Source organism: Canis aureus, chromosome 23, assembly GCF_053574225.1.
Source record: "Canis aureus isolate CA01 chromosome 23, VMU_Caureus_v.1.0, whole genome shotgun sequence".
NCBI classification, from domain to species: domain Eukaryota; kingdom Metazoa; phylum Chordata; class Mammalia; order Carnivora; family Canidae; genus Canis; species Canis aureus.
The window spans coordinates 27967308-27982959 of NC_135633.1; the positions used below are offsets into that span (position 1 = coordinate 27967308).

At 37.0% G+C, this 15652-nt stretch overlaps 1 protein-coding gene across 1 annotated transcript in view; it reads left to right on the plus strand.

The window, feature by feature from the left end:
- Positions 1-15652, plus strand: part of RNF169 (ring finger protein 169) — an 80807-nt gene that overhangs the window by 21213 nt on the left and 43942 nt on the right. Inside the window, exon 2 of the mRNA XM_077867042.1 lies at positions 11139-11212. Within this exon, the coding sequence (XP_077723168.1) occupies positions 11139-11212 (74 nt within the window). The remainder of the gene's footprint in view (positions 1-11138; positions 11213-15652) is intronic.

Genomic DNA, 15652 nt, shown 5'->3' on the forward strand with positions numbered 1-15652 from the left:
ACTCAAGTATATTTTTCCTTTCCTAGTAAGATTTTATTTTTTTATTTTTTAAAAGTTTTTAAGATTTTATTTATTCATGAGAGACACACAGAGGCAGAGACACAGGCAGAGGGAAAAGCAGGCTCCTTGCAGGGAGCCCGATGTGGGACTCGATCCCAAGATCTGGGATCATGACCTGAGCTGAAGGCAGACGCTCAACCGCTGAGCCACCCAGGCGTCCCTCCTAGTAAGATTTTAATTTTCTTTGGGACATGGACCACACATGTTCTACCTTTGTTAATAACCCTTTCTTGATTTTCTCAAAGGAATCTTCTCCACTTTTGTCTTCTTCTTCACTGCTCATTCCCTCTTTACTAAGGGTCTGTGGTTTCATGATGAAAAAAATTGTTCTCTCCATTGCTTATGAAGAATATAGATTTTGCTTTTGGCTATGGTGAAACAGATTGTAGCAAAGCAAAACTCCTGCTGAGAATAACTAGGAAAGCCTGATTTAAAAAAAAAAAAAATATATATATATATAAAGGTATTGATAAGTTTCCAAGGCAGCCAGGACTTCAGACATTTGTGGTTTGTTGGCTAATGGAGAGTGCAACTTGAAGAGGTGGAAAAGCCAGTACAGTTCTCTTCATGGGGCTAGGACTACAGAAATTGTAGTTCAGGGCTTCCAGAGCAACAAGAACTTGAAAGTCCAAGATTCCAGAGAAAAGGGACATGCATCCCCTCTACCTGCTTTTTTTCTCTTGAGGATTTGTTGATTCTTAAACTGTGGGTGACAAAAGGGTGAGAAGCTTCACAGAAAGCTACTGAAAAGCAAAGCACTTTTGTAGCAGTTCTTTAGTGGAGAGAAAAGTTTAGGACCCTCCAAGGAAGGTGGTCTTGGTAAACATCCAGACTCTTGGGCCCTTGGAGGGCTACAAACCAGGATAGGCTTGACAAGCATTACAAAGATTACAGCCAGCCTTAAATCAGTTCATGTCCTAAATGGATTATGAGGTTATCTGCCCTCGTTCTCTCTGTTTGTGGAGAATATGATGAATCCTCTGTAGGAGTAGAATATCATCCAGCGCCTCTACAGTTTTTCATACACAATGAATGAATGATTCTTTTTTTTTTTTTTAGATTTTATTTATTCATGAGAAACAGAGAGAGAGAGAGAGAAAGAGAGAGAGAGAGAGAGGCAGAAACACAGGCAGAGGGAGAAGCAGGCTCCATGCAAGGAGCCCAACGTGGGGCTCGATCCCGGGACTCCAGGACCACGCCCTGGGCCGAAGGCGGGCGCTAAACCGCTGAGCAACCCAGGGATCCCTGAATGAATGACATTCTAACAAAAATTAACAAAAACCAAGAAACCAGACCAGGAATAAAAACAGACAATATAGAAAAAGATTCATGGCATCCTCGTCATCTGATAATTTATTCAGTCAGTCTCTCATTGAAGGATATGTAGGTTATTTCCAGTCTTTAGTGTTGTGATGATCTACAGTGAACATTCTTGTACATGTATCTTTGTACACATGTATAATATATCTTTTAAGATAAAGGATACCCTTATTAACTGTTTATCAAACTCTTTGATCTTTGCCAATCTGATACAAAGAAGTATTTTGTTAAAAGTTTTTAATATCTTAAAATATGAGTGAAATTGAACACATTTTAATAGTTTTATAAGTCATCCAAATTTACTTTTTCTATAAGCTGCCTGTTCATGTCATTTGCCCATTGTTTTATAGGACTGTTAGGCTTTTTTTTTTTTTAGTATGTAAGAGCACAGATTCTGGAGCCAGATTGCTCAGGTTCAGTTCAAGCTCTTTCACTGATAGTATTACCTTGGGCAAAGTAAGTGCTCTGTGCCTCCCATTTCCTCATCTATAAAATTGGAATAATAGTATATTCCCTTTGGGTCATACAAAGATTAGATAAGGTAATAAATACAAAGTGCTTAGAAATGAGCCTGGCATAATTTAAGTGCTACATAACTGCCAGCCATCATGATGGTGCTGCAGGTGGTGATAAAGATGGATGTTACCCAGAGATTTTTTCCTTTTCCATTTCTTTAAGTAGGTTCCACGCCCAACATAGGGCTTGAACTCAGGACCTTGAGATCAAGAGTTGTGTGTACCACCAACTGAACCAGCCAGGTGCCCCACCCAGAGACTTTTTTAATTTGCCCAAGGACAAGTAGCTAGTAAGTAGGAGTATTCAAATTAGGATCTAGGTCTTGGGGATGTGAGTCCAAAGTTCTTATTCATCCTGATATATTGATAAGAAATTGAACTTTGGGGGTGGAAGTGGAATGTGAGAACTCAAGCATGGTCAGGTACCAAGGGATGATTAATTTAAGATTTGGGAGTTGTTAGGGTTAACATCTCAGTACAGTTGAGTGAGGTTCTGTTTCTAATTTTATATTGAGTATGCTTTGACAATGATACTTCTTTCCTGAGGTTTTGGTGCAATTAGAAAAATACCTGTCCTATATTTTGTTTTGTTTGTTTTTCCTTTATTAATAACCCATCACCCTACCCCAGAGAAAATCCTTTTCAGGAAGGACCTTCAAGGAAGTACAGCTATTCCTACAGTTCACATTAGACTGAATGCAATGCTCAGCTTGGTCACCAGCCACAGATGTGTGTCATTCTTAAGGCATAATATCATTAGAGAGTTTCTCTTCCTGTTAAACATAGTAGTAGTTGGAGGATGGGCATTAAGAAAGTACTACACCCATTGGATTCATTTACAAATACCAACGTATTCAGCATCTCAGTGACACCTGAAGTAGTTTCTAGCATGTCTTTTCTGTGTGATGAAGGAAAGATGAGTAGTTGTTTCTGTGCTACCGAGACACTTGACAATCCCTATAGAAGCTGGTGGAGGAATTGGGTTTGGGACCAACTCCTCTGGACTAAGGAGGGTGTTTTTAGTCTCCCCCATCATCTATATCATTCACCAAATGGTAGATTTGTTACCAAGGATGAACCTACAGTAATACATTATAATCACCCAAAGTCTGTAGTTTACCTTAGGATTCACTCTTGTTATACATGCTATGGGTTTGAACAAATACGTAATGATGTATATCCATCATTGTATTATTGTACAGAGTATTTTTAAGATTTATTATTTTTTTATAATTTTTAAGATTTTTAAAGAAGATTTTATTTATTTATTCATGAGAAACTGAGAGAGAGGCAGAGACATAGGCAGAGGGAGAAGCAGGCTCCTCACAGGGAGCCCAATGCGGGACTCAATCCCAGGACCCCGGTATCATGCCCTGAGTCAAAAACAGATGCTCAACCACTGAGCCACCCAGGTGCTCCCAGAGTGTTTTTATTGCCCTAAGAATCCTCTGAGCTCTGCTAACTATCCCTACCCTCCTTCATTCCTAGCAACCACTTATCTTTTTATTGTGTCCATAATTTTATCTTTTCTAGAATGTCATATGGTTGGAATCAGTTCAGTATGTGGCTTTTTCAGGGTGACTTCTTTGACTAAGTAATATGCATTTAAGTTTCCTCCATGTCATTTCATGTCTTTAATAGCTCTTTTCTTTTCTTTTCTTTTCTTTTCTTTTCTTTTCTTTTCTTTTTTCTCTTTTCTTTTCTTTTTTCTTTTCTTTTCTTTTCTTCTTTTCTTTCTTTTTTTCTTTTCCCATTTATTATCTCATAGTTTCTTATTTATTCATTTATTTATTTTAGAGAGAGAGAGAGAGAGCATGTGTGTGCACACACAAGGTCAGGGGAAGGGCAGAGGAAGAAGGAGAGGGAGAATCCTAAGCAGGCTCCACACCCAGTGCAGAGTCTGACGTGGGTTTTGATCCCATGACCCTGAGATCAGAACCTCAGCTGAAATTAAGAGTTGATTGCTTATCTGACTGAGCCACTCAGGTGCCTCTAATAGCTGAGTTCATTTTAACACTAAATAATATTCCATTTTCTGGATGTACCACAGTTTATCCATTTACCTGCTGAAGGATATCTTGGTTGCTTCCAAGTTTTGGTGATTATGAATAAAGCAGATCAAAATATCTTTGTGCAGGGTTTTGTATGGACAAAATTTTCACCTCATTTGGGTAAATAATCAAGGAGCGCAATTGCTGGATTATATGGTGAGACTATGTTTAGTTTTGTAAGAAACTGCCAGGTATATTTTCTAAAGTAGCTGTACCATTTTGCATTCCCACCAGCAACAAATCTTTTGCTCCACATCTTCCCCAGCATTTGGTGTTATCAGTGTTTTGGATTTTGGCAATTCTAATAGATGTGGAATGGTATCTTGTTTTAATTTGTAATTCTTTACTTATGCTGTGGAGTATCCTTTTATGTGCTTATTTGCCAAGTATATATCTTTGGTGAGGTGTCAAGGTCTTTTGGCCATTTTAAAAAAATCACGTTTTCTTACTTGTGAGTTTTAATAGTTCTTTCTATATTTTATTTTATTTTCTTACCCCCCCTTTCTTTTAGTAATCTATACACCGAATGTGGGGCTCAAACTCATGACCCCAAGATCAAGAGTTGTATGCTCTACCAACTGAGCCAGCCAGGCATCTCTAGTTCTTTTTTTTCTTTTTTCTTTTTTTATTTTATTTATTCATGAGAGCCACAGAGAGAGGCAGAGACATAGGCAGAGAGAGAAGCAGGCTCCATGCAGGGAGCCTGATGTGGGACTCGATCCCAGGACTCTGGGATCATCTGGGCCGAAGGCAGCCACTCAACCGCTGAGCCACCCAAGCGTCCCCTAGTTCTTTATATATTTTAAATAATAGTCTTCTATCAGCTATATCAATTGCAGATATCCAATCTGTGGTTTGCCTTCTCATTCTCTTGATATTGTCTTTTGCAGACAGAAAATTTTAATTTTAATGATGTACATGGGTCATGTTTTTGATAGTGTATCTAAAAAGGCATCTCCATACCAAGGTCACCTGGGTTTTCTCCTGTTTCTCTGCAGTTAGTTAGCAGTAGTATTGCACGTGTTTCAACCACAATTTCATCTTTTGGAGATGAAGAATCTGACATGACCCTAGAGAGGCAGAACGAAAGAGAAAAGTCCCACATCAGCAGATAGCAACTATTTTATTATAAATGATTGTTTTTTCTTTATTAAAAAGCAGGGAATCTGAAAGGTTAATAATGTTTGATAAAATATCCTGTACAATTAATAATGTTGATTTGTATGCATGTTCTCCGGCCAACTTTATAAAATATTGTAGAAGACTTTGATTTAAAAGGGGAGATTTTGGGGTGCCTGGGTGGCTCAGTTGGTTAAGCATCTGATTCTTGATTTCAGCTCAGGTCATGATCTCACAATAGTGAGATCAAGTCCCATCTTGGGCTCTGTACTGGGTATGGAGCCCGCTTAAGATTCTCTCTTTCTCTCTTTCTCTGGCCCCCCACCCCAGCTTGCACCCTCTCTCCCTCGAAAGAAAGAAAGAAAGAAAGAAAGAAAGAAAGAAAGAAAGAAAGAAAGAAAGAAAGAAAGAAAGAAAAGAAAAGAAAGAAAGAATAAAAGGGAAGATTTTCATATTTCTAGTCTTTTTTCTTTTTTCTTTATTAAAAGTTTTTGTTCGAGAGAGAGAGAGAGAGAGGCAGAGACACAGGCAGAAGGAGAAGCAGGCTTCCTGCAAGGAACCTGACGTGGGATCCGGGATCCCAGGATCACGCCCTGAGCCAAAGGCAGACCCCCAACCGCTGAGCCACCCAGCCGTCCCTCTAATCTTTTTCTATTCCAGTTTCAATAGTCCAAGTGTATTGAAACCCCATGTTTCATAAAGCTTCAAAGAAATTGTTTTGATATTGTAGCTATTATAGCTTATAGCTATATGTTTAAAATCCTAGTAGCATTTTTACCTGTCCTGTTAAAACTTTAATAGAGAATTTCAGAATTTAGAGAAACTTACTGAGATCAATTAAAATGAAATAAAAACATTGTTACTGAATCATTAACTTTAGAAGTTATCTAGTGTGTTGCTTATGTCTCAGGAAGAAACAGATCTAGATATTTTAATTTTGGTCGGTGATGTGTGAATGTGTGTGTGTGTGTGTGTTAGGAAAGCTCCAAGACTACCCAATTATGATGATTTACTAGGAGTACTAAAAGGACACAGCATATAGTCATACTCATGGCTATGATTTATAATAGTGAAAGGATACAAACCAAAATCAGCAAAGGGAAAAGGCAAATGGGATGAAGTTCAGGGGAAACCAGGTACAAGCTTTCAGATCCCTCTCTCAATTGAGTCACTCTGGAAGTGCTTAATTCGTCTAGCAATATGTTGTGACAACACATGTGAAATGTTGCTAACTAGGGAAGCTCGTTAGAGTTTTTACTAGAAGTTGATGACAGGCACCCTCTGCCTAGCATGTGCCAAAATTCCAGACTCAGCAGCAAAGAAGGTAGTCAGCATAACTAGGTTGTTACTACAAACAGTTTAGGTGTAGTGAACTGTACTTAATCAGTTAGGGAGAGTGGGAACTCTCCTGAAATCCAAGTTCCTAGGCACCAGTGAGCCAAGGGCCAACCTTGTAATTAGACCTTTTAAGATCAGTAGTTAGGCCTGCTATGTTACCTCTTTTTGAGTATGTGTATGTAACACTTAGCATGTAGTGTGCTTTTATTAAATGTTAGCTGTTTTTATTTATTATAGGAATTCTTCATTGATTACTACTACTTCTATTAATTGTGATCTTCTGCATTCCTAGGAGGTAGGTTGGCCAGTATTTTGATCTTCATTTGATAGATGAGACCTAGGCAAAGAGAAGCAATGACATTTCTAAATACTTAATTGACAGAGCAAGTATCAGAATCTAATATATTCTTTTTGCAAGTTCATAGGAAAAAGATTTTTCTTTTGCCTTGTTGACATTTCTAGAGGGCATTAGTAAAATATAAAATAGGATTAAATATTTAAGTTAATGTCATGTTGGAACAAATTCACATTTTATATTTAGCTATGTAATTTTTGAACTTTGGGGCACAATGTCATTTAATGTAGCACAGTTCTGTTGGGGCAAAAAGTGATCTTGACTCTTTAGCATTTTGTATTCTTAATGAATTAAATATCGTTAATCTTAACCTAAGATTAAGCTAATCTATATCAGTACTGATTTTGGTGAATGTGAATTGGTATTTTATCTCTACCCTACCCATTACCTTTTACTCTCAAATAAATTAAGGCATAGTAAGATTTCAGTCACTATGCTGAGTTCCACTTGGCCTTATATATGAACTTTGAGATTTCTTAATGGGTATCCCAAAGTGAATTTAACTTTTCATGTAACATACCTATCAAAGCAATTGGATCATTATCGTTATTTCTTGTAAGTTGTACTTGCAAGTAAATCGGACCAAAACCACAATTATTCTCTCCCAACACCAGAGACAATTTTATAGTTGTTAGATTCTCTTGTATGCCACTCTACTGGCTGAAATAGTTTATAGTATATTTACTCTCATTACACTCATTTGATACTCATAATGCTAGGTGGTATTCTAATTTTACAGAAGAGGAAGTTGAGCGTGACTTATCCAAGATTTTGGAAACTTCTGAGTTGGAGATCAGGCTTTTAACTTTGTATTATTTATACAATATAATGAAGATGGTAAGCTCTTTGGATATTTTTGTTCTAAATGGTAGCAAGAACCATTTTAGAGAAAGCAAATTATCCCATGGTAAGTAAAAATTTTCATAGGGACATCTGAGTGTCTCAGTTGGTTAAGTGTCTGACTCTTGGTTTTGTCTTAGGTCATGATCTCATGGGCTGTTAGATTGAGCGCCACTTTGAGCTCCTCACTTAGTGGGGGAGTCTGCTTGAAGATCCTCTCCTTCTGCCCCTTCACCCCCCTACCCCCACGTGTGTGGACGCATGCACAGTGTCTCTCAAATAAATCTTTAAAAAACCATTTTTTCGTAATTTCCCCAGGCCATCACTAAAATATTTTTAGTCCCTTACGTTAGTAAATTTATAAGCCTGAATAAGATTATGCTCCTTATGTTGCTCCTCAAATGAAAATAAAGATTCAGAATTTTTAGTTTTTATTTTTTAAAAATATTTTATTTATTTATTCATGAGAGAGAGAGGCAGAGACACAGGCAGAGGGAGAAGCAGGCTCCATGCAGGGAGCCCGACGTGGGACTGGATCCTGGGACACCAGGATCACACCCTGGGCCGAAGGTGGCGCTAAACCACTGAGCCACCCTGGCTGGCCAAGATTTAGAATTTTTTAAAGAATCTTAAACTTTGTATCAGAAGAAACCATGATATTTGCTATTATATCTTGTCCTGAGGAAGATCTTTCCGAATATATAAAATATTGAAGCCATAAAAAAGGGAGTTTGATTAATATAACTGCATAAAAATAATCACTGTGAGGAAAGTCAAGACAAATGATAAACTAGGAAAAGTATTGCTAGTCATGGAACATACGGCTAATTTTCCTTATAGAGAGCTTTAACAAATCAAGAAGAAAAAGTTTATATAAGGAGTAAAGGAAATGCGCAGACCTTTCATATCAAAGTAAATGCAAATTACTCAGACATGAAAAGTACTTGATGTCACTTATAAAATATGTATGTAAGATACAGAATTTCACCTGTTAGATTGGCAAAACTAAAAAGTTTCGACATTCCTTGTGTTGGAAAAGCTAACAAGGAGATGGTACTGTCTTGCGTTGCTGGTTAGGACTTAAGTCAGTAGAGGCTACAGGAAGGAAGGACGGCTTTTTATTGTCTGTCAGAATTACAAAAGCACGTATGCACATACTGTTTGACACACTAATTCTGATTCCAGCAATTCAATCTATGAATGCAAGGTTCATAGATTGAATTGTATATAGATACATGCAAGATCATTCGTGACAGCATTGTTTGAATAGTGTTTGGAGATTTAAACTCCCCTTGATACCTGCATTTTGGTCCTCCTCTTTATTACTTTGTCTTCTCTTTTTGTTCTTGGAGGTTGGTTTGTAGCCATTTCACAGTTCTGTCTAAAGGATGGAATCAGCCAGCGTTTTTCATTTTAATCAGCAGAAATCTACTCTGACAGATTTAAGCAGAAAAAGAATTTACTGAGAAAGAATATTGGGTAATCCAGAATAATCAGCCAGGTAGCCAGAAAACTTGGCTTGGAAAACAACAGCTAGGATCCAAGAGCAAAGCCTGTATAATACGGATTCTTTGAAAGTTCTTCGTGACCCACTGTAGTTTTAATTGTTCCTTGTTTATTTTAAGGAGTAAATATTCTATTTATTGGGTTCATACATATGTATAAGTGTATTAGTATAAAATTTGTTAGTCTTCTTTTTCAGTGTTTCTACCTTTTTACTACCTTTTGGTCTGCGTGGTCTGTTTTCAACTGTGGTGTCGAGATTTCTTTCATTGTTTTGGAATTCTTCATATCTCCTTATAATCTTATTAGTTTTTGCTGTGGTGTATGTTCATACAAGTTCATGATTATTATATCTTCTTGCTTGGGTTGCCTTTTTAATTATTATGTAATTTCCCTCTTTATTTCTTTCTTTTTTTAAATTTTTTATTTATTTATGATAGTCACAGAGAGAGAGAGAGGCAGAGACACAGGCAGAGGGAGAAGCAGGCTCCATGCATCGGGAGCCCGACGTGGGATTCGATCCCGGGTCTCCAGGATCGCGCCCTGGGCCAAAGGCAGGCGCCAAACCGCTGCGCCACCCAGGGATCCCCCTCTTTATTTCTATTAATGCTTTTCTCTTGGTTTTGCCATGTACAGTTTTATGGCCTTGGGCAAGTCATTATCGTCTCATTTTCTTATTGTAAAATGGGTATAATACCTATCATAAAGTTTCTGTGAAGATTCACTGAAAAAATATATATGAAGTATTTTACATGTAATAAGTTCTCCATAAATGGACTGAAATTACTTTTTTGCCTTGAGGGTTTTCTTGTTCCTCTCTCTATTTCCTTCTCTATTAAAGCGTCAGATTTTAAATACTGTTTGCCTATAACTAGAAATGTGCTTAAGGGACATGTTTAAAATACTCATTAGGACTTTTTTTTTAGTATATGTGCTGCCGAAGCGAGCACAGGACTTTTTTTTTTATAAGTGAATGAAGGTGGTGGAACGTTTGCCTCCCACAGCGAGTCTAACAATTCTCTAGTACTTGTAGACTTAGTAAGTCTTAAAATTAATGCTGTGTTTTGATCACTACATGTACATAGAGGTATATAGAAGTGTCATGTACTTTTAAGGAAGCAGAAGTCTGTACTTTACTCCTCCTTGTTGATAGCCTTTAGAACTTATCTTTTATTCTTGTTCTTAATTTAGATTTTTATCATCTATTTATATTGCCAACATGTGTTATGTGCTTCTGTGGCCCTGGATATCTCAGATTTAAAAATATATAGAGATAAGGGGGAAAAACAATGTCAGCTGGGTAAACCGCATAGAAAGTCTAAAATATATGGTATGTATCAATTGTAACTTGATAGTCAAGGGTTAGGAGAGCCAATGCTGGAAAAAGACAAAACTGGGATGAAGTTGTCATCCATCTTTGGAGAGTCTTGAATGAAGAGTTTTGACTTTGTTCCTGTAGGCCAGTAAAAACCACGAGGCTTTTAAGGATAAAAAATCAGGTTGCATACTGAAAATACTGACAGGTTGTATGCAGGGAAAATACTCTGCTGGCAATGTTGAAAAAGAAATAGAAAAATACAGCATTATGAGTAAAACTTCAGCTCATTTAAAATGCTACTTGGTAACACTGAACTAAGAACTTTAAATGTAGTTTTTTCTTAAGGTCCCTTAACATATTACTTTATCAGTGAGGCTTTTCCAGACCATTCTTTATAAGATAATTTTTTTCTTTCATCCTATATTTGTTTTCCTCCATAACACTTAGTACTACCAGTTGTATTTTATGCACACACTTGTTTATTGTCTGTAAGATTGTAAACTCCATGAAAGCAAGGGCTTTCTTTGTTCAGTGCTTCTCAGTGCTTAGAACTGTACCTCATTTATACCCTTTAATAAATATTTATTATGAATTTTCAAATTAAGATGACCACAGTTTTTTATGTAGTTTATAATGTGGGGACAGCAGTAGGACAAGGTTTTGGGTTCTTTCCTAGAAACTCCTGTTAAAAAAAGTGTTTTGTTTTCCCTTTCTTCCAGAGTTTATATTCAGAGCACCAATCAAATTAAGCAAGCCTGGGGAACTTCGTGAAGAATATGAAAGCCTGAGAAAGGTACAGTATATACATTATCACACACATTTTTTTTTAAAGTAAATTGAAAGGATGACATTAAAGAATACTTAATGGGAGCTTTTAAAATTTACGATGCATTGCCTTTCTCCATACTACCTTATAGTATAGCTATAACGGAAGCAGAATAAACCTTAACTAAGAACCCCTTTTTAGCTGTCCTTTCAAAGATGAAACTGTAGTTCACCTGGCCTGTCTCATACCTGCCACAATACTAGCCACCAAGAGACGTATCCTTGGCATATATTTATTTATTTAAATTTATTTTAGAAAGAGAGAACACAGTGCATATGCACACGCTAGTGTGGGGAGGGGCAGAGGGAGAAAATCTCAAGCACACTGCCTGCTGAGCCTGGAGCCTGGCACAAGGGGGTAAGAGGGGCAGGGCTCTAGTCCCAAGACCCATGAGATCTTAACCTGACCTGAGCCGAAACTGAAAAGTCGGACCCTTAACCCACTGAACTACCTAAGTGCCCCTATTCTTGGCATTTAAGTGTTGGCTAAAAGGCAACATTTAAGCTCTCATAATAATAGCTTGTATTATTTTTCCTTATCTTGCAAGTTTCCTCTAATTACATGTAACTGGTATTCTCTTTTGTTGCTTTTACTCTGTTATGTAGTGCAGAAGAACTGTAACTTAGGACAGTAAAGGAGTAGTAAGTAACTTCCTAGGTAGAGAATGTTTACTACTGGGAAAGATTTTAGCTATGTCCACATCATCTTATTTTCAATGTTTTCAAGCTAATTGCGAATCATTTAGAGAATTAACATGTCAAAAAGGCTGATAATAAGTATAAGATTTGTATCATCCTTCTCCAGCCCTTTCCCTTCACCACCATATCTTATCCACCTTTGTAAATTATTCGATGCATGGATATTTAATATTTTATAAAGGCACATAATCCACTAATTTGAATCGGACGTTATAAAACAAGCAATACAATAACATTATTGCGACACTTTATACTGAATGAACAAATCAGTGTTTAAAAAGGTCATGTTAAAGAGAAAATAGAAACTTTGTTTAATTACTATACATTCTTTGACTTTCTCTTTTGTTTTTATTTTTTTTAAATATTTATTTATTCATGAGAGTGTGTACACAGAGAAAGAGAGGCAGGGACACAAGCAGGCTCCTCACAGGGAGCCTGATGTGGGACTTGATACCCTTCTCCAGGGTCACACCCTGGGCTGAAGGCAGCACTAAACTGCCACCCGGGGCTGCCCCGACTTTCTCTTTTAAATGAGAGTGTCAGATGTTGACTTGGGTCCTCATACTCCTTTTGTATTCTATTGTGAGGGTTGTTTGGTTTTTAAATCACTTATAAAAGTTTTTTCTACATAGGAAGAAATTCATTTTAGGGACCACATCAAAAAACCACAGATTCCAAAAAAAAAAAAAAAAAAAAAACCACAGATTCCTCTTGAATAAAATTCTAGAATCTGCAGATATTAATTCTGATAAACCTTTTTACAAACTTGGAGAATATGGAAAATTTAAAGCTATCAGCTTGAAGATAAAGTAAGGAATTGGAGGTAGAAAAAGGGAGGTAAAACAATGCATTGTAAGAGTAGAAGTTTTTATAAGCTTTGGGAGAGAGAAAGAAACCTTGGGGAACTGTACTTTTATTCCTTTTAGGAGGAAGGGATAGAAAAGTGGTTTTAAAAGGGACCAATAGCAGGGCAGCCCAGGTGGCTCAGCAGTTTAGCGCCACCTTCAGCCCAGAGCCTGATCCTGGAGACCCGGGATCAAGTCCCACATCTCTCTCTCTCCCTCTCTCTCTCTCTCTCTCTCTCTCTGTGTCTCTCATGAGTAAATGAAATCTTAAAAATAATAATAATAATATAAAAGGGACCAATGGCAGAATGATGTTAAGCGAAGCTAGGACAGTCTCACCTTATATAAACTGGATTGGGTTTGAAAAACATTCATTTGTGTCATTTGAGTTAAATAAGTGACATGTATGGCTCCCTCCTCCCAACTCCCAAGTACCCAAGTTGCTGGCATCCATTGTACACCTGGAAAATGGAAATTCATGTCATAAAATCAAAAGGCACTAATATGACATATCTATACAGTAGAATAATATTAAACAATAAAATAGAATGAACTACTGGTACATGCCACCACTTGGATGAACCTCAAAAAGATGCTAAGTGAAAAGAATGAGGTACAAGGGACCACACATTGTATAATTCCATTTATAGGGGATGTCCAGAATAGACAAATGTGATGGAGACAGACTGGAGATTAATGGTTGGTTGAAGTAGGGGGTGGAAATGGGGGTTAATAATAAATGGGCATGAGTGATTTAATTGCAGTAGTGAAGATTTTTAAAACTCATTTATGGTGTATTCCACAGCTTGGTAAATTTACTAAAAGTCCCTGAATCATACACTTGAGGTGAATGAATTATATAACATGTAAAATATGCCTCGATAAAGTTGTAAAGAAAAATTAAAAGACACTAGACACTTGGATGGAGAACTTGATAGAGAAAAAGGTGTCTCTTAGAGTACATATATTCTAAAACAAAACAAAGTAAATATATAATTATTTGCTGAATATCTAGGGAAGGAATATCCTTAGAAGTTTCTACTCAGCAGGGGATGGTAAGTGGAAATTAGTTTTATACAACTTACCATTACTATTTTGATGCATAACATGCTACTAATACACTTTTTGTTTGGTATATTTTATTTTGTTTAAGTGACAGAAAAACTTTTATGAGGGCTACAAAAATTTAATAAGAAATTTTATTCTTCTAATTATAGTACTTTTCAAAGATACTTACTTAGTAGTCATAGATCTTCTTACCTATGGCTAGTGTTATGAATTTCTAAATTTTATGATTCTATGTGTGGATTTATATTTCTGAATATGTTTAAAGGTTTCTTCTTGCCACATGCCATAGGTAATTTTGTTTTCTTGATAAAAACAATGTATGAATATGCAGAACAAAATGTAAAAGTCCCTCTTTTCCTTATTTCTCATGCTCTTTACCATAGTTAACTAGTTTCAGCAATTTAGTGTATATTAGGTCCTTTATATACCTATACACGCATGTGTGTACGCACACACACACACGTGCATGCTTTAGTCTTTTCAGTATAAATGAGATCACAATGTATATTCATTTATTCATCAGATATTTTTTGTGTCCTTACTGTGTGCCAGGCATTGGGGATATGGTGCTGAAGAAGACACCTAAGTTCCTTGCCCAGGGAGATTCCATTCTAGTGCAGAATACATTAAATAAGCAAACAAATACGTAATATATATTAATAAAGTAGGATCAGAAGAGTTACAGGGTAATGGAGAGGGAACTTGAGGAGACACAAAAAGACTGTTTTAGATAGAGTAATCAAGAAGGTCTCTCAGAGAAGATAACGTTTGAGTTGCTACCTGGAAGAAGTGAAGTAGCAAGCCAAATGAAGGTATGAGGAAAGAGTTTTCCAGGCAGAGGAGCAAAATGCAAAGATCCTGAGACAGAAACAAGTTTGGCTTGTTCAAGAACAGTGTGGCTGGAGCTGGTGTGTGCAAGTGGTGGGTAGAAGGATGGTATGGGGATTTGGTAGGACATGAGCTGGGAGAAATAGAAGGGCAAGATCAAAGAAGGCCTAGTTGAGCTGTTAAGGAACCTAAATTTGAGTGTGATATGAAGCCAGTAATACGATCTGACTCATACTTTTAAAAGGTCTCTGGTTGCTGTGTAGGGAGAAACAGTAATGGGCCTAGGAGTTAGGAATTGTATTTACTGTGGATAAGAGAGACCCAAAAATAACAACCCAAACAAATTATTTTTTTTTTACATTTTTAAATTTAAATTCAATTTGCCAACATATAGGGTCACACCCAGTGCTCATCCCATCAAGTACCCTCCTCAGTGCCCATCACCCAGTTACTCCATTCCCCCACCAAACAAATTTATTTTTCTCAAGTAACAAAAACCAGATGTAAAGCTGATACATACAGCAGCTTCATGACATCAGGAAGTCAAGTTCCTTTTGTCTTTCTATTTAGACCTCTTCAACTATGCCTATTTACTTGTACTGTGAGTTGGCTGATCCTTCTCTAGAATCATATCTAGACAGAAAGTAGAAGAAGAAAGACATGTATCAGCTGAATGGAGTTTTTTTAAAGATCTTTCCCCAAAGTCCCACCCAGTGGTTTCACATGTGCTTCGTAGTTCACTGTCATAGACTATCTCTAGCTGCCAGGGAGTCTGGGAAGCAGAGTGTTTTAGCTGGTTACTAACTTCCCAAGTAAAATCTGGGTTCTCTTGGAAAGAAAGGAAAAAATGGATAATGAGTAGGTAGCTAGAAGTCTGGTGACTCATGGGACAAGAATGGAAATAAGACCAATTAGGGCACTTTGGGATTAAGCAGTGTGTTGGGTTTAAGCAGGGTTAGGTGTTGCTA